The sequence below is a fragment of the Hippocampus guttulatus genome, chromosome 2, assembly GCF_054856545.1.
Source record: "Hippocampus guttulatus isolate MCC_2025c chromosome 2, RoL_Hgut_1.0, whole genome shotgun sequence".
Lineage (NCBI taxonomy): Eukaryota > Metazoa > Chordata > Actinopteri > Syngnathiformes > Syngnathidae > Hippocampus > Hippocampus guttulatus.
In genome coordinates this window covers 25981355-26001428 of record NC_141262.1, presented here as the reverse complement: position 1 = coordinate 26001428, position 20074 = coordinate 25981355, and the positions used below count along the sequence as shown (strand labels likewise).

The 20074-nt window shown below is 44.1% G+C and overlaps 2 protein-coding genes across 2 annotated transcripts; one reads left to right on the top strand and one right to left on the bottom strand.

Annotated features, from left to right (window-relative positions):
- Positions 1-275: 275 nt before the first annotated feature.
- Positions 276-10935, top strand: rell1 (RELT like 1). Its single transcript, XM_086105008.1, has 8 exons — positions 276-456; positions 2007-2237; positions 5749-5820; positions 6707-6761; positions 8042-8290; positions 8502-8628; positions 9796-9839; positions 9929-10935. Exons 1-7 carry the CDS (start codon positions 432-434, stop codon positions 9826-9828), a joined length of 792 nt encoding a protein of 263 aa, XP_085961134.1. The 5' UTR covers positions 276-431; the 3' UTR covers positions 9829-9839; positions 9929-10935.
- Positions 10936-12506: 1571 nt separating this feature from the next.
- Positions 12507-19819, bottom strand: LOC147209251 (uncharacterized). The gene is made up of 3 exons (XM_086105009.1): positions 19565-19819; positions 15891-15943; positions 12507-13754 (listed from the first exon to the last, which is right to left on the bottom strand). The coding sequence occupies exons 2-3, from the start codon at positions 15920-15922 to the stop codon at positions 12995-12997; spliced, it is 792 nt and encodes a 263-aa protein (XP_085961135.1). The 5' UTR covers positions 15923-15943; positions 19565-19819; the 3' UTR covers positions 12507-12994.
- Positions 19820-20074: the final 255 nt, after the last annotated feature.

Sequence of the window (20074 nt, the reverse complement as noted above, 5' to 3'; positions counted from 1 at the left end):
GAATGAACTCGTCGTGTTTTTAGTGGACCTGTTTGGTCCCTGTTTTGGACAGATTAGCAGACGTGTTTGCAGTCGTTTCCACACACATTATAACGTGGCTTCATTTGCTACCAAGGGTGTGTCATTCTCAACAAACATTTCATAAAAAAACTCACCTCATAAGGGCAGCCAAGCTGTCAATTATATTATGCTTTTTTCCACTTTTCTTTCTTTTTTTTTACACTGACAACTTGGTTGCTGTCTCTTTAAGAGCAGGCAGGGCGTGTCCGCTGCTCAGGAATCAGGAAGTACGTTGTTGATGTTTGGTTTAAAAAAAGTCCCTCCTCAAGCTAGGCTGGTTGTACGTGTGTGATCGCGGAGCTCCAAGGCGAGGCTGCGAGAAACGTCACCAGCATCTCGGCCAGCTGCCGCCGCCGCCGCCACTTTCACCCATGGACGGCCCGCCGGTGGTCACGGGTATGTGTCTCATCTTAAAGGCTTGTTCAACGGCGTGCGTGTTAGTCGTCTGCCTAGCGCATATTTTCCATATTTTTCTGCGCTGCAGCAGAGGTACATGGTGGCGCAGGGAGTATGACCCTGATGTTGAAAAGTTGTTCCGAATAAAGTTCTTGGAGAAGACAAGATCAAGGTGATGTGCATCTTGAGATGTATTTTGCTCTGCTTATAACATAGCGTTGTCACTCACAAAACACGGAATCTTTCTGCAAATAAAAGGGAAGCTCGTGCTCAATCCCCGACACAGCAAGAGTTGATGGTGCTGGGTCCTCGTGTGAGGTTCCTGAGGAAATGTTCTATTGAGGCTTGAAAGTCTCTATGATGTCTCAGTCTTGGAAGATGAAGGTCGTGTTTGAAATCTCGAAAAGCGAGACTCCTAAAGGTCAACTACTGGATCATTACGCTCATTCCTGTGTTGGTTGTCGATAAGCATCTAATCATGCACATTTGGGGGCGTTCAAGCATGGCCAGTCTGGTTACGCCACACTAACTGATGATGCATAGCGGTCACAGGAGGCCCACTGAGAAAACAATTTGTGCTAATCTGAGCAAAATTCATCCAAGTAAGTCATTTCGCAAGCAGACAAAAGCGTGCATTAGAGCAGTGTGACAGGATTGCCCCCCCCCCCAAAAAAAGAAAATGTCAAAATGCAAATTCTTTTTGGAAAGACCACTTCAATCTGTGTAGAAAGTAGCAAGAATTTTCAAAATCAGATAGAGCTACAAATTGAGCTTTTTGGTTGGGGGTGGGAGTAGAGCAATGTTTTTGTGTGATATCACCTTGAGAAAATGTGGTCAGAAAACACATTCAAACTGAGTACAACGGTATAACGTCTGCATTTCTGAACATTATTCGTTGATAAATTTCAGCGAAAAAATATCCACCAATTTTTCGGGCTGGCTAAAATTCTGAGATGTCAACGGGTCATAATTAGCGTTATGTTTCAAATGTGTGTGCAATATGTAAGCAGTAAGAACGGGTGAGTACTGATACGGCCTTATTTTAAGGTATCTGGTACTCGTGGAGGCTGCCGATGCTATGGTGTCTACTTCTGCATCTAAAGTTGATATGAAGTTACTTTTGGAATGCCATGTTTTTCAAAGAGTAGTCAGTGTTCGCAAAAAACCTTCAGACTTCTGCTAGGGGGCAAATCAGAAGTCTAAATCCTATAAAATAAATAGGATTTAGTTTATTTTAAACTCAGATGTTTTTATTTTTGACATTCTGAAAAAAGTCCCTTGAGTTATATATCTTACATGTCACATAAAGAGGAGGAAAAAGTTTTGAAATGATTTGTCTTGGTCTCACTGTTTCTTTTTTTTTTTTTTTTTAACATCTCAAAAACCTGCCATTTGAACAGGGGTGTGTGCACTTTTTATATCCAGTGTGAGCTGATTTCCATCTATTCCTCTGCGACGTTGACCTCCAAAATGTGCTACTCGCACATCTCTCCGGTTTAAGGGTCATGTTACTTGCCTTCTCTCAGCCCATCTTTCCCTTCGCCCTCCAGCCACTCAGACGACAGTTACCGGGAAAGGTGACGGGGCCGAGGGGCAGATCAACCCCGACTACACGGCCTTCGTGCTGGTGCCAATGTTCTTTCTCCTGGGGCTGCTTGGGGTGGTCATCTGCCACGTGCTCAAGAGGAAGGGATACCGGTGCACCACCACAGAGGTGCCGGATGAGGCCGAAGTGGAGGAGCCATGTGAAGCAGAGGGAAAGGATCCGGAATTGGGCGGAGGTGAGGAAACTGAGTAATGAATGTACAGTAAGTGTTTATAATTACTCGCACTGGAAGCGGCAAGCGTACAATGGTGCTGAAATCAAGTCATTTCATAATAAGCGGGATTTGGCAAATGGTGAACAGTACTTTAAAAGAAAAAAAATAGTCTGTAAAATGATTAATGGAACTCCCAATTGACAGTTGCCCTCAATCTAAACATAAAACAGAGAAGTTATATATATATATATATATATATATATCCATCCATCCATTTTCCAAACCGCTTTATCCTCATTAGGGTCGCGGGGGGTGCTGGAGCCTATCCCAGCTGTCTTCGGGCAGTAGGCGGGGGACACCCTGAATCGGTTGCCAGCCAATCGCAGGGCACACAGAGACGAACAACCATCCACGCTCACATTCACACCTAGGGACAATTTAGAGCGTTCAATCAGCCTGCCATGCATGTTTTTGGAATGTGGGAGGAAACCGGAGTACCCGGAGAAAACCCACGCAGGCCCGGGGAGAACATGCAAACTCCACACAGGGAGGCCGGAGCTGGAATTGAACCTCTGCACTGCGAAGTCGACGTGCTAACCACTGGACTACCGGGCCGCCATATATATATATATATATATATATATATATATATATATATATATATTTTAAAAACAAACCACTTTTCAGTCCGCTAGCTTAATGCTCAATAGTGCCTATACTCCAGTGCTATAACCCTTTAAGACACAGACTGAACACACACAGTAGTACATACAGTATAACAATCCAGTAGTACTCGCAGTTATATATTCTTTATCCTCTGTGTGAATGACCGGTACAAGTGCCGTACTGATGAACTGAGATGATTTAATTAAAATGTCTCGCACTATATTTGTCTGAGAAAGAGCAGCACAATAGCAATTCAAGCCATGCAGTGTGACAACAACTGTCTCATGCTATTTAATGAAGTCATTACACTAGGAGTGAAATTAGTTTTTATAGTCATTTATATTCATGACCTGTTTTGGTAACTCTGCACGATGGAGAAAAAACAAAACTCATTTGCACACACGACCTTTTTTTTTTTTTTTTTTTTTTTGAAAGACGAAGTTAAGTCCAAATAACTTTTTGCAATGACGTGTTCTATGCGTCGCCATTGATAAAAAAAAAAACGGCACTCTGATGAAAATTGCGTTTGCAGAATATGAATCAAGCAGCCACTTGTTTTTATCCATCTCAAGGGGCAGCCATTTTGCCACTTGCTGTTGAATGAAAATGACATCACAGTGCCTAAGGACTCAGGTAACGACCTATCGCGTATCAAACAGGTGAGCCGTGGATGGTGGTTACCGGAGCAACTGTGATGTCATTTTCAGTCGACAGCAAGTGGCAAAATGGCCGCCCCCTGATGGAAAAAAAAAAACGTGGATTTTGCTCCGCAATTCATATTCCACAAACACACCACAGAAGACCGCGTTTACACTGGGGGGCACATAGAACATATTATTGGCAGCAACTTTTTTTGACTTGACTTTCTCATTCAACAAGGCGTCAGATAGCATTGGCTCAACGTTTATGTTATCAAAACATGTTCCAATAGCTTTGCTAGCACTGACTAACAAGAAGCTAAAACCTACATACACCTTACTTGTATGTGTTTATTTAGGTACAACGGAATTTTCAAATGCCAGAAACTGCAGATTTTTAGGGTGACAAAAGAAATGCAGGGTACAGATGAAAGTTTTTGTACTTATTGTGACACGAGGAGGCCAACATTCCTCCGCTCATTTTCAACTTATTTGACTTGTGTCATCTTACAAAGCTTGTTTTGAACACCAGGAAGTGCATTCAAGCCACTGATTAGTTCGTGGAATGATCATGGCACGGTTACTTGTAATTTCCATTGGCTCACTCACTGCGTGACAGCTGCGACACATGTGAACTGCCGTTGCCGTTGTGACGAGAAGGTCATGCGAGCGACTGGGTTTTGAAGAAGCCTTTTGGGTCCTCCTTCCCGTAAACATTTTCAAACTTGCGCTTCTCCGTATGCGCCGACATGAATCTTCATGTTTACTCTGAGCTGTTGCAGGCTTTTCCTCACTTTGTGAACCCACACGGGCCACTTCCTGGAATATCGCCGCTCCCCCGTAGTTGTTTCACATGGACCCACTCCCCTCTCCTGTGGCTCAACAAACAGCTCGCATTCATTGCGTTCATTCGCCCCGCAGCCTACCGGTACTTTCCATTCTGCGGCGCTCAGATTGAATGCGCGGCGGCAGCGTGAGAACGTGTCAGTCGGCGGGCCTCGCATATCACAAGGCCGTGTTAGGCTTTCGCCTCTGCATTCCAGAGAATTCCTTTTCACCGTACACAGTGCGTTAGTGTTATTAGATGAGCAGGAAGCAGGAAACAGGCGAGCCGTTACAGGGTCTGTGCTGCGTATGCTCTCTTGAGGGGCCATGGTGACGATGAGCAGTCGATGGATGAGAATAAGATGGTTAAAATAATCGTGATCTATACAAGCAGTCCCTTGCAAAAGTATTGGAACGGCAAGGTCGATTCCTCTGTTTTTGTAGTAGACTGAAGATTTGTGTTTCTGATCAACCGATGAATGCGTGGGGGGGATTTTTATTTGCTGGCACAGTATTTACATTTGTGTGATAAACAACTTGGGACACTGTCCCTTTTTGTTTGAAGCCACCCACTTTTCAACTGAGTAAATAATTAAATGACCTTAATGTGACATTGAATATTTGGTGGCATAACTCTTCCTTGCAGTAACCACATCAAGCATACAAACCCATTGACTTTCTTTATTTGAAATGCTTTTCCAGGCTTACACTGCAGCCTCTTTCAGTTCATGTTTGATTCCGGGGGTTTTTCCCTTCAGTCTACTCTTCAAGAGGAAAAATGCATGCTCTATTGGGTTAAGGTCCAATGATTGATTTAGCTAATCTAAGACCTTCTACCACCCCCACGATTAAGTCCTTTGTTGTGTTAGCAGTGTACTTTGGGTCCTTATCTTGTTGCATGACTGGCTTCTCCCGTGTTCGCGAAGGGTTCGAACCGTTCAAGGTTGCAACCTTATTTTTATACTCATTGTACTTGTTTGTTGTAGCACTGTGGGCCCTTGGCGAAGAAAATATCACTCTGTTTCACATCGAATTGGCTGGAAAAAAAAGCTTGCTTGAACCTTCAAATCTAAAATGACAAAAACACGACTGATCAAGGGCTCTTAATGATGAAGATATTTGATTTAGGAGTATACCTCCGTGAAGCTCTGTGAGCAGCGCTGTTTCACCACATGGCTCGAGTTGAGTGTCAGTGGCTTTTTACATGGCGCTCGTCATTCAGTTCATGTCTTCGTTTCTCACAATACACACGCACACACTTTCAATGACCCAATGCAACACGTACACTGCTTATAACTCACACATCCAAAGTGCTGCCATTTGTCTCCCTAGCAATTGATGCCCAATCGTTATTTTCTACTCAAAAGTAGCTCATCTTTTTTTTTCCTTCTTTCTGCTTGCAGAGTTAAATGACACCTTCAGTGACAACAATGACACAGTGGGACAGATTGTCCACTTCATCATGAAAAATGAAGGTATGTGTCTCATTATATGATTTTTTTTAACTTTTTAGGATTTTTTTTTAACGATGATTCGCTGCATGCGTGTGCATCTTTGTAATTAAAAAGTGCCATTGCTTCCAGTTAATATCCTGCCAGATCCCGATGGGCCATTTATTGATTGTGCGGTTCAATGCTAAAACCTTTTATTAGACTCCGTGGCCGATAGCAGCGTACCACAGCCCTGAAACGATGCCGTGCTTGTAAGTAAATGGTTCGAATAAGCGTCAGTGGGTGCGGGTGTTCTACCGAAGCCCACTGTGGTGCGGGGCGATAAGAAAATGCTGCCGGCTGATAAGGCGGACTGAGGTGCACATCAGACGTCTTATGGGCGTTTGTGTGTGTGTGCTTACTCTCCACTAAAATGATTATCACTAGCCACATTAATCGTTTGAACCATAAATAAAGCACTTATTATGATTCCAACATTGTTTTACCCTTAAAAATGTGTCTTAGGTGAATCTAAAGTTTAATGGTATTACACAATGCAATCTTTTGGCCACTAAATCATGTAGCCTGTAAAGTCTGGCCTTCAAAATAAAAGCAACCCAGTATTGAAGCATAAACTATCATCTCTCTTAAGCACCGAATCCGCCAGCTGACATAAGTTGGACGTAAACATGCCAAAACCTTTCATAACCTTGCTGCTGTGAATTGGGAATTTCTCCATTGCGAGACTAATAAAGGTTTTCTTAAAAGAGGCATGCTAAATGCTAACTTGAAGGCTGTTACAATGGACCACAAATACAGTAGCATGCTAGTCTCAGCCATTTGTGTGAGTGCAGATGTTCAGGTGATGGAAAACTACTGCTATTGTTACTGTTTTTTTGTTGATAAATGTGTATCCTTTTCCGTATTCCAGCCAACTCGGATGCGCTAAAAGCCATGATTCATGACACCAGCATTGATTCTGACGGGTAAGCTTTCTTCACCATCACCCCCTCCCTCATACATTCCCTTGTTTCACCGTCTTCATTGTTTATGTCTTGTGACCTGTTGTAACTGTCATATGCTTGTGCAGGAGTTTTTTGCCTCACTCAAATTATCCTCAAATGAGGGTAGTTCGAGCGTGGGTTATTTTTTCTCCCCCTCTCCCTCCCTTGTTTCTTTCTGACTTTCGGGTTGAGTGAACGCTGCTCAACCCGTATTGTTTTGTGTTTTTTGTTATTGTAAAGTGTCCTTGGGTGTCTTGAAAGGCGCTTATAAATAAAATCTATTATTATTATTATTATAATTATTATTATTATTATTGTAATTATTGTCATCACCTTACTGTGCTTAAAAGCTACCACCAGATGGCAGTATAACACTCCTTGAAGCCCAAAGAGAGCCTATCAGGCCAAGTTTGTTCTGACACAGATTTTATTGAGAGCAGGCAGCTGTGAGTGTGTGGGTAGAAGGGTTGGGGGGAATCAGTCCTTAACACCCCACTGCCCCCATTTTTTTGTTTTTAATGTTTCGATACTGACCTAGTTTCTCAAAATATAGCATGCACAGGCTCCCTGATCACACCACATCACTGGCAAACGTCTTTGGGAACATAGAGAAAGTGATTTCCATAGAAATTGCATGTGAATGTTGAAGATTTGAAGCGGAACTGAAATACTTTCGAATTGTTCACATGTACACTTGTAGTTGGATTGATATGAAAGGGTCAAGAAGTGTAGAAGGAGGAGTTAAATATGCAAAGTAGTGGAAAGTATGGAATTGTCGATAGGTTTGAAACTAGTGTCAGTTCATGCAGTGTATTTTGAATGACCACAAAGGTATTTTGCAAGTTTTCAACACCTTGTGCAACAGGATGCAGTACACAAGCGTGTCATCTGCATCAAGACGTAGTGCTGCATTTGACACATTTTGACCAAGATTATTCATATAAATGGAAATGAAGGCGAACCTAACCCAGAGCCCTGCGGCACACCCTTGTGAACAGATTTAATATCTGAGCACTGACCATTATATCTATTGCACCTCGACCGACTGCTAAGGCAGACAACCACAAAAGCGCTTCTTCTGAGAACAACATGGTCGACAACATTTTTGGATTGTGGAAAGTCAATTATAATGACCCAAATTTTGTGACACGTTTGAAATTTGAGCAGTTTGCAGGAATATACCATATGGTTAAGAATTATTTCTTGGTGTGGAATAACGTGTGAATGACAACCAAAGCGCCATGTGCTTTCTCCCTCGGAAGTGCGCCCATCACTCCCACTTCACCCTTTACGCCCTCCCCTCCCATGACCCCCATTTCCCCGGGAGCGCCCCCTGACGCAGCCAAGCACACCTGCAACCATCTGCACACCATCGGTGGCATCGGCGGCCACAAGAACATCTGCACGCGCTGCAGCCAGAAGAAGTGGCCGCTCATGAGCAAGCCGGCGGCCCGCAAGGTGGAGCAACGCCGCAGCCACCACGGAGAGGTCACGGTGTTGTCCGTGGGCAGGTAGGTGACATTCATTCACTCACTCGCTCGAGTAATGGGCAAAGAGGCCTTCAAATTAAAATGTCCAAAGAAAAAATAATAATGTTGTTCAACAATATGACTTTATCACTCCATATGCAGGATTTGACACTAGACCCCTGACCGGAAATGCATACCTGGAACCAGTGAAGGCACTGACTTAATCTCCACCATGTTTGTTTTCCCACTTCAGGTTCCGTGTGACAAAGTGTGACAAACCTGCCCGGGAACGGCGGATTCTGATCGTGGCAGATTCCAACGGGAGTGTCCCATCCGAGGATGCTGTGTCAAATAGCCGGACAGGGTCCGAGTCCCAGGAGGTTGGTGCCCAGGAATTGTGCCTAATTCTTTCAGAAAAATCTCCACCATACAAAAACCAAAAAATTACACATGCATACAAAGATTAATGCTACCTAGTGGAAGAAGATTGAATTGCTCTGCCTGTCCCAATACATTGTGACATAACAGATGATAAGGCATAGATACAGTTCGAACCTTGTTTAAAAAAAAAAAAAAAAAAGACTGTTGGTTGAAACCCCAAGCAATATTTCCTTCAGGAAATAACAAAAATCTAATCAATCTATCCTAGACACCCAAAAAGATTGCATATTCCAATCCAGTATTTTTTCAAACTTTTGTGAGCCAAGGCACACTTCTTTCATTGAAAAACAATCTCGCAGCACACCACTCGCTGAAAATATGAAAAAAAAACGTTTTAAACATTGAAGAATGACGTTATAACAGCTTGAATTGGAATCAAATGAACACAAAGAAAAAAGTATTTTATCATCTTTCATATTTATTGTTTCACTGTCGTCCTGCATTCATGCGTCACAAATTCGCCTGTCTCGCCTCTAAACACAAGGCAATTGGCTAGCTGTTGCTGCTCCCTAGCGGTATGGGAGGGTACTACACGATTACTTTCTGTGCAATAGACCGCACAGGCATACAAATTGGATATTTTCCCGCGACACACCTGACAATGTCTCTTTCAAACGTGTGCCGCGGCACAGGGTTTGAAAAACATTGTTCTAATAGACAACACTTCCAGTCTGCCTGGCAACACCCAGTGGAGCGACATTGACATCACAGTTCCTGTCAAAAATCTTGACCTTGAAAATTAAATGACGCCAGTACAATGCCTTTGGTGGAGCTGTTTTTGTTAGATGGCGTGCCAATATTTGGAAGTGTTGCAACTTACGAAACCTTTTTGCTAAACACGTAGTGATTGCGGAGAATGAATGGTGGAATCACATGCATTTTTTATTTATTTTAATTTCCCCAGAAAATGGGGACAAAATAGAGACGAAAAAAATTCCTTAAACTGAATTGTACGGAAAACAGAGTATACAAAAATAACAAGGTCCCACTGTCTGAAATTATTTGAAGTGAGTGAATAATTTTTAGGCCAAGAACGTGAGATTGCCTTACCTTCCGTCTTTCCTTTTTTTTTCCCATCTGAATCTTTTGCCTCTATGTTTAATCAGGAGGAGAAAGACAGTTTGGATAAGGAGAAATGAGAGAAATCCAGGTAATTACTTAACTGCAGCGCCGACTTCGCACATGCTCTCCCTCCGGTGATTCATTCATATTTTTCTTTGATACTCCTTCTTTCTCCAGCTTTCCCCGAGACAAGACACTTTTAAAGCCTCCCGACGCGAACGTCGACACATAAGAGCAATATCAGTGCGTGCACCACCCTCCCCACCCACCGCCCCAGCCCGTACGCTCCCCAACGGGACCAGCGACGCGCATGTCACATGAGCCTCTTCTTATTTTCCAGCTCGGAAGGAGAAACGCAAATGTTTCTTTCTGATTTAACGTCTCCCCGCCATAGACGTGCGACAGCACACAGACATGGTGCCGGAAGCAAACGTGCGTGCCAACATCTTTACTTGTTTGAATCGGTACGACCTGTCAGATGGAAACAGGAAGTAGGGATGAGATGCTGCCGTGGCCGCAGGAAGTTGTCATCACGTGTGCCAGCCAGGAATATATCAATTAGTGCAAGTGTATCATTGACAAAGCTTCACTAGCTTCTATGTGCCAGTGAAGTATTAAAAAAAAAAAAAGTTACATAAGGTCAGCCGATGTAAAGGCTCCATTTTACTGTTGTTATACGCCATTCATTTTATTTGTATTTTCTCCATTTTCTTCCACAGCATACTGAGAATGCACTTACCCCCCCCCCCCCTTTTTTTTCTTGAGATTTTATTCTTGTTATGAGTATGAGCTACCTTCCTACTCATCGGCATGAAGGGTTGATTGTTGTGTTGGGACGTTCATATGTGCTAAAAAGTAGTCCATTCCATTTTTTTTTTCCTCCTATCTTCGCTTTGACTTTTATATACAATCGAGCCAAGTGTTTGATGCTGGCTGAAGGTCTGAAGTGATATAAAAGCAAGAGAGCGTTGACGTCAGTTACCTTAAGTGTCTACCTCTTTTCACATTCTTTCGGGGTTATTCACCTTTCAAAGACATTTAAAAAAAATTGTTTATAGCATCATCGTCAATATCATCACATCAGTTTTTTTGTATGTATTACATATGTTTTTATTGTTTTATTTCTGCTGTTTTTTATTTAATGACAAAAACAAAATATGGAAATAAAAAGGAATGTACACAGAGCCGACGTCATTGCGCTTACTTAAAAGGTCGCAGGTGTAAATGGGGGTTATAGCCCTTGTTGTGTCAAAAATAAGAGTCAGATGGAACTAGACAGCATTCTGAGAGCAGCGTTGAGCAGGACGAGGGTGGTGGTGGTTGGACCAGACCTACAGAACACACCAGGCTACGTCACCCCGCCCGCGGCTCTGAGCTTGAAGCAAAGCTGCCTTCCCCAAACACACAAGGTCGGGCGAGGCATAGGCACAACTGCAAATATTGACTCCTGTTGTTTACTTGAGCTCTTCGCCAGGCGTGGGTACCATGCACAAAGTTTCAAGTTTAAGTCCGATCTTTTTTTGCGCCAAATATAAGCGGTTGTCTCTCAAGTGTTCAATTATTCAAGCCACCTCGGTGACGGGTGGGGAAGCCTGGTCAATGATTAGCGGCTGTGAAAACAACGATCTTGCCTCTGGCTTGAGCAACGCGGCTAAATGCAATTCCTACTGAAATGAATGTAATATTTAACTTGAGCCAGCACATCGTCGAGGTGGGGAGGCGGGTGTTATTTTTTTGTGCCAGTGTTTTTCTCCTTCTCAGAGACATGTAAATGTGTGTGTGCTACAATTAAGGGTGACATCATTACCGGCAACAAAGCCTTGAGAAAAACAAACATCAGGCAGGAGGATGCACTTCGGGGACCATCCATGTATCTGGCTAATGATTCTCGTTAAGGCCACGCACAAGCGTTCTTTTTAGCCGCTGGTGTCCATTGTTAACATGCAGGAAGTGGTCGCCCTCACCGCTTAATCTGTGCCACAGTTGCGGAAATATCTGCGACCTGTCAATTTGTCCGTAGGATCATCTTGTCCCTTTTGATTTTACAACAAAACCATGCGGAGGACAAACAACCAGAGGGGGATGGCCTGACTGACAAAGTGTCAAATCATATCATCTGACCTCTCACCTTGGGCTTTGACGAAACTGAGGCTGAATATCCCCCTGTTGGGGTAAAACAAAAATCCCATCCCTTGTTTGTCAGTGACTGGAGGTAAGACTAGAGAACAAAGGCTGAGTGGATTCAGAAGCAACATGAAAGTTAGCAACGGGTGTGTTTATCTCTTTTTTTCATTTTTAATGGATTATTCTTTGCCAAAAAAAAAAAAATCAAACTAATAACACTTGGGAAAGTCATGCTACCAGCACAGCAGCCATGGCTAACGTTTGTTTGCGATGCTAATGCTAGCTTAGTATTGAAGTGAGGCCACATGTAATTCTCGCGACTACTTTTAAAACTGCCCTTTAATGTAATCAGTAATGTACTCTGACGTAAATATTTCTCTGTCTTCTCGACATCTCTCTCTGGGGTGACAAGTTCCGACGGGGTCGCAGATCTTTCCGTCGCATCCTTAACCAGACTGAACTGCACTATAATGTCGTAGCTGGACACTGAGGACAAACAATTAGCAGAATACTACAAACCCAACTCCAATGAAGTTGGGACGTTGTGTTAAACGCACAAATGTATTGATGATTCCACCCCAATAATTGCGGTTTAAAAAAAAAAAAATTCAAATGAGAACATGAGCAAGAGTCAGTTGAACAGTTTTATATAGTGGAGCGCTCGGTTTCGCAACCTCATTTGGCAGCAAAACCGGCCTTAAGGCTTAAGCGAGTTAGCTAAACAACTGCTTCAGACCCTGTGACCAACCCTTGTTGCAGTTTCTTTTTTATTTTTAGGCCCAGATAATATTCAGTGTCTCATCGAGTACCGGCACTCACTTATTGTATAAATGAGCCAAGAGAAAATGGCTGAAATGATGAGTTCAGATCTTGGTTTAGAAGTTTCCAGCCTCAATCAGCTCATCATGGAGGATGAGTCGATGTCACAAGCCAGGAGGAAACAGCGATAAAAAGTTATCATGAAGCAAAATCGTCTTAGGTTTGAGGAAACGCTGACTCCATGCTTAGGTTTCACATTTTGTGATGACTGTGGAGTGCTAACACGCCTTGCAGCAATCTCTCCGGCTTCAAACCTGCATCCACCTCGTAAATGGTTTGCCTCCATGATGCAAGTCACTCTTACTCCTCGTCCTCCCCGGCCGTGGCGGCCTCCAGGGCGGCGAGCGCCTCGGCTACCATAGAGTCTGTGACGCTCGCCGCCTCGTCGCGGGGCTCTTCCTCCTCATCCTCGCTCTTTGTCACACCGATGCCGCTCTCGACCGTGGACACGTCTGCCGCCTTGGATCGCCGCTCGTCTCTGGTGTCGGTCGACCACAGGCTGGCGGTGCTGGTCTGGATGTCCACCGACAAGACGCTCTCCTCATCCCCGGTGTCGCACGGGTACTCGGGCGTCCCCCCAACACCTTCGTCCACCTCGTCCGCCGACAGGCTCCCGTTGGTGGTCCCGCACTGGGTGACGGGGCCGTCCCAGGGTCTCAGCCCGCCGAAGGCCCTCTGGTTGTCGTAGGCCTGAAAGGCGGGGTATACCGGCACCTGACTGTGGCGTTTGTCCTGCATCACCCATTGTGGCCCAAGAGCGTTCGGTTGGATGATATAGAGTCCGCCCTCCGCTGGGGGGGCGCTGGCCTGTTGTTGCGGCTGGTTGCTAGGCGGCGCCGCGGCATGCAGCCTGTGGTTGACGTGGTTTTTGTCCACCTCCAGTCTGAGGCTGCTGTCGCTGGAGATGCTGTAGGCGAGGTTGTGGAAGCCCTCCTTCTCTTCCATCTGCGAGCGGTGGGCTCTGAGTGAGTGGCCCCCGAGGGCCCCGCCTGAGACGTTGTGCGTTCGGTACAGGTCTGGCTTCCTCACGTCCACCGCCGCCGAGGGGTCTGAGATGTAACTATGAAAGACAGGAAAACCAGCAGCGGAATTTTCACTTTCCATTCAACGGATGCAATGTGGGTTGACGACCGAAGTCTTTCATCATTTGAGGATTGGCCGGCGGCCATGAAATCGACTCTTCTCTTCATTTTGCAGCTTTTTTTCACAAAGGGCCTTGAGAATCAGTCGCGCTGGCCCATGTAAGTTCACAGCGAGTCAGATCTCAAATCCTCCCCCATGACGCTAGAGTGCCGGCCTCGATGATGCCAGCATTTTTATGTCCTATGATTGGTTGGTCAGAGCAAAAACTAGCAAAACCTCAACTCGAAAATCACATCTGTACAGATCTAGATTTAGATATTTAGCAATGTCGCAATTGCATTTCCTTGCAGCTTGAGTCCGAGTCGTTTGTTTTGGAGTATCTGCCGATACCGAGTTTGGATCCAATACCTCGGCAAATCAGAACCAAAAAAGAGGGCATCCCAACATGCTAGCTTTTTATATATGACTAGAAGTCAGCAGAGTAGTGTGTCTGTCTCGAAATAAACTGGCAACCAGTTCGGGGTGCAATCAGCTGGGAGAGGCTCGAGCTCTCCGTTTCCTGGACAGGACAAGCTTTTCAGAAAATGCCGAGCTGAAGTTTTTTTCTCACGTTATGAAAGATAAATATTGATTCAGAACTGCCGCAGATGAAATACTTGGCAAAGTTGTGTGCTGGGATATTGCGGGGGGGGGGGGGGGGGGGGGGGTTGCATTGTTTTGACGGTTTCCATAATTGCGACACGATTGTGATTTTTAGTGGCGGATACATGGCCTGCCACTGTTTATATTTGTATGGTGGCAGATGGATTTATTTTAGAACAGACTATTGGGCATCGCCGGTGTTACCGGTGTGTTTTTCACACCCATCTCCTTCTCCTCATGTTTGTTTTTTCCTCCACCCTGCCAGACTCACTTCCCCAGCTGAGCTTGTCCATCTTGCGCCTCTCCAGGTGTCTTCTTCCGTGCTAATATCGTCCCACTTTCCTTCTTTTTCGAGATTTTCTCGGCCATATTTTGTCAACAACTTCCTAATTATTTTGTGAACAGGCTTCTTTCCTCCCTCCTTGTGAGTGGACACGCCGGGTTTTTGCAAACAGAACGCTTTCCTCTCTCGACCGCCCTCACTCGCTTGCTCGCTCACCTTGAAATTTTATCTTCACAAAGCTCCCCGCAAAGCTGAGAAAATGAATGTTTACCTCTCCTATCGCACCAAGGTGAAGAACAGAAAACGATTGGAGGCTCAAGGACATTTTGGAAAAAAAGCGAGACACAAAGACATGTTGTGCACTTTCCTTAGTTTCCCATCAAAAACTCCCAGTGTAATTTGATATATATTTTAGATTAAGTGTCAAGCTCAGGACCACAAATTTCTTTTTTTGTGGCCCACTAGAGCTAATTATGTGGGTCTACCTGTGAAATATTACCATCATTACGCAATAGCTTTTAGATTTGGTTGTCGCTATTTTCCGTGACTTCTCGTAATTACTTGCTGATTTGTTGTACCTGACTGCAGCGTTTGAAAAGGTGGACCACTGTATTCTGCTGGCTCATTTACAGCACCAGATGGGCATCGGTGGTAGCGCTCTAGTGTGGTTTAGATACAATCTGGCAGGCTGGACTTTTAAGTTGCTCTGAGTCCCACTCTGCCCTATTGTCATACGGTGTTCCACAGGGTTCGATTTCGGTGCCCCTGCTGTTTTCATTGTATTTGCTGCCCCCTGTTTCCAAGTTGAGTTGAGCTGATTTATTTTCGACTATGCCTGACTCAGTCAGGGCCACGATTACACTCAGACATGCAGAGAGAAAATTTCTATTCCACGGTCTACAGCAATCTCCTCATTTGCATATAACCCTTGGCACATCGGACAGTAATTTTCCTCTTCCTGCCCACTTGACCCTGATGCCTCAAGTCCTCACTCTTCTTTGTCCCTAAGATGCATATCATGATGAGAGCCTTGCTTTTGAAACGTGACGAAATGATGGATGATGATGAAACTGAAGGCCGTATCAGGATGACCTGGTTGATACCCAGCATCTGGATTCAATTAAAATAGATCTCCAAGCGCTCATGTTGCACACAAACACCTGCCAACTGTACCTAATTTCTTCTCACCTTTTCATCATCCGGCAACATCGACACCCCATTTGGCCAGCTGAGAGATGGAGCTGCAGAGGAAGAAAATCAGCAAAATTAAAAAAACAAACAAACATACACTCAATAGTTATCTTCATTTTCCACAGAGCCACAGGACATGTTTGCATCTATGCAGACATGAATCCTGACACAGACAACATTACAGGTTAACGATTAGCATTGATAGTTTTGGACCAGTTCCCACATGTATTACAAATCTATGAACACAGATAACATAACAATACTCCCAGGTATTCGTGTCACAGAATAAATTAACCTCAAACGTCAACTACCGTGTATCCCTCCACCTCATTTATATTTCTGAACATTTGCAGTGAGGACACGACACAAGGCGCTCTAATCGAGGGGATTGTTTTGCATCAGAATGGATGCCGAGTCTTGGATTTGCATAAGCAAAAGCTGTCCGTGTGGGTCGAGGTCGTTCATCCAGGCTGCTTGTGGGTCAGCATGGGAATCTTCCAGTAGTGCAGTACAGACGTGACAATGTGTCATTTTAACATTCCTCTTAGCCAAAATGCTGCAGATGCAATTCCTGACGATATGTCAAATCGTTCAAATGAACACTGCAATCAGCAGAAGTGTCTTCAGTCTTTGTTGAACAACTAAAGCTACTTTGTTGCTGACAATATTGTAAGACTCGGTTAATTGAAGACATGACTTAGATTTTTTTTTCCCGTGGACTAATGAACCCTTTCAGGGACAGCAGTTACTACAGTGCCCAGCTAACCATGTTATCAGGTTACAGGGTGCATGAAAGAGTAAATAGTATTTATGCAATTGTTACCGGAGCAGTCACTCGAACCACCAGCATCAAACATTGCCTACAGACTTTCCAAAGTCCCAATGAGATGACGGATTCAGTCCGCGCAATCATACTTGACTTTCCAGTCTTGTCCCCGTGCTCCTTTCAAGACATCCGATATTGTTCCCGCATTTTTTTATGATGGAAAAGATGTGGGGATGATTGCTGAAGGGCAGCCATATTTCAAGCGGTGAGGAGTTCCCCTCAACAGGAAATTGAAACATCTCATTTGCGGAGAAAGAGGCGCAATAAATGTGAAATTGGTGATGGCTCGATGTGGGCTGCATAAAGGATATCTTAATCTTAATTTCAAATCCAGAGGAAACCCATCGGATGAGAATTGCATTTCGTACGTAAAGAAAGAAGGCATGAGGGCCTGTTTGAGGTTAAGACACGCTTTTCATATGAATTAAATTCAGACCGCCATCCCAAAAAGAAAAAAAACCCCAACTTGCTATTCAGTATGACCTTCCGTTTGAAAGCGAATATTGATATCAATCTGGTTATACAACCAGATACACCACTGTTGTCTTATTTCTCAGGCGTGGAGTGGCCAGCAGATAGTAAACTGTCATTTCCCAGCCTGGGGGAGATGGTGGTTGTGGCGATGGAAAAGTGGGCAAACTGGTCGGACCTCCATCTCACCCTGTGTGACGTTTTTTTTCCCCCCTTCTTGCAAATAATAATTCCGTGTTAAAATGCAGACTTTGATCAGGCCTCTTATCAGCTCCTGCGCTTTTATAATCCACTCGCTAATGTTGCTCTTTTGACTTCTCGCTTCCAATAATGTTCCTGTGAGGATTGTTAGATGCTGCTTGTGTGTGTTGCTGCTCCCTGGGTCAACGTCGTCGTCGTCGTTTGACGGTTTTGTAATTATTGTAACTTCGATTGCTAATTTTGCGTTACCGTTGAGCGAGTGGACTTTACGTGGTGTGCAATGTTTACTCTCTCCTTTCATGTGTCAGATATGGAGTCAAATTTAGCTGGAAACTAGAGAGAAAGTGAGAACTGGCGCTAAGGAATGTTTTAAAAAGTATGTTTTAACCCTTTCAGGGACGGCGGTTACGACAGTGGACAGCTTATCATGTCATCAGTTTACAGGGCGTAAGAAAGGGTTAATACAGTGATTCCCCTCAATTTTTTCCTGCCAGGGTCAAGTTTCATCGAGATTTTTCGCCGACCAGAGAATTTCACATCATGTATTTAAAACAAGTTCGCCATAAAAACGTCACCCACAACCACTCGCTTCATGTTAACGCGCAATGGAAAACACAATTGACAGGCTAACGATTAGCATCAATAGTCAGGTCGTCATAAGTTTTTCAGCAACGGATATTTGACCGCAACAACACGCCAACAACAAATCCCCTCCATTTGCTGCACCTTTTGAGCAACGAAGCGACATTCGGTGCCATGTGAGAATCAGCAGGCCACTGCGGGGCTAATATAGAACCTCGAGTACACGCTCTGTCCTCGAATCATGTTACTGCCTTGTGCCAGCATCTTTTTTTTCCGAAAAAGAGGCCTCGGGCTGCAGTGTGATGAAACCGCTCAATTAGCCCACGGCCCATACTTATCGACAACTACTAGGCGGCTGGCTGGCTTCGCAAACAGAGCCACCGCTGTGTTTTCTCCCACAGAAATCGACCCTCCCGTGAGCGCTCACTGTACTTGGAAAAAAAAAAGTACGAAACAATCATTAGCCAAAACCAAATCTCCATTTTGACTTGCTCAAGTGCGATATCGATTCCCAGCGGTTGGGGTAGCCTGGATGAAAAATGATTCGCTTTAACTTTGAACGGGTGATCACATGCTACTCACAAAAATTTGAAATGTCTCTTTTGCATCGGAACTTCCTTTTCTTTTTGTATGCTTCACACTCTGTACTTCATGACTTCAGTACACAAGTTGAATCCCCACCCCCGACCTACAGTAAACTATCTTTGATGTCTTCATTACGTTTTGTTTAAAAAGATTTAACACCGTCGGTAGCTCAGTTGTCGTGTTTTATATCCTGCTGCATGTCATTCACCCGCCATGGGTAAATAGAATTTGCATCCATTCCTTATGACTTCTTTGGTCAAACAAGCTCCTGCAAAGGGCGTAGTCGAGCGCACCGGGAGCGTGGAAGTGGAGATGAGAGCCGCCATGTTGGCCAGTGCATGATGGGCTGACCAGCCGGGCCCATGCAGGTTGGAATGTTGACATGGGTTACATGTGCAAACACAGCTCAAGGCCGCATACAGCTCTTCCCAGGTAAATAACAACCCCCTCTGATTATTATGTTCCCTTCACTTATTAGCCTCCCTGGCGGGGGAGTATTGATGTAATGACAATGTCGTAGATACTCACCTGTCCTCGCGAAGAATACTGACCATTTTCTTATTCGACAAGATTCTGACATTTAGTGTATTAATGTCCAAGAGAAAATTGGTAATTGCAGTGTCGAAGGTGTTCTTTCAGGCATTTGGATACTTTTTTTTAAATTCAGGAAAGCATTGAATTAAATTTAAAAAATATATATAAATACACACTTATCAAACAATAGTTTACACAGAGCTAGTGCAACCTCTGTGAGTTAGCCAGCATTTCAAATGCACCCTTTTTAATTAAGGCTTCTAAAATGTTCATTGCGTTAATTCGTTTGTACAAGAGGTCATACCAAAAGTGCGGCTCCAGTATTTGTTTCGGGTAAAAGAGCATTTCCAGTCGGGCACTTTTCTGTGTATTACGACCAATTTTAACAAACAAATCAACCTTCCATCTGCCGGTACGTCTTGGAATCCATTTTAATAAGGCATTCTGTTTCAAAGAGTAGCTTTGGACCTACCTGTTGCGCTACGAGAAGGTGTGGCACTTTGCCCTAGGTATCCAAAACACACTTGTCATCTAGCTTCTTTCGTTTTTTTGTTTGTTTTGAAGTGAAAATGACGATGAATCCGCTCAACTTGTTTGGAGGAGAGACACCCCCGTCCCTCGGAAGAAGTTGTTTGGGTCTCCCCCACTTCGGAGAGTCCTCGGTCCCATGTCTCCAGTCCTCACACAAGTCAAGGGTGCGGATGACACACGAGTCCAGTGGACCACGATCAAGTTAGCGATAGTGATGCATACGTGTTTCCTGTTAGCAAAATAAAACAGCAATTCGCCGCCCGGCAAAAAGATTCGCGCTCTCAAATAAGGTGTTTGACTTTAACTTTACAATAAGTAAAATAAAGAAATAAATACACACATTTACGATGTTTAATTTGTAAAACAATGTTTTGAGACAGACTTTTAAAACAATAGAAACACATATAAATAGCAACGGATGACACAAAAAACGTGTTCAAAAAGTAGAATA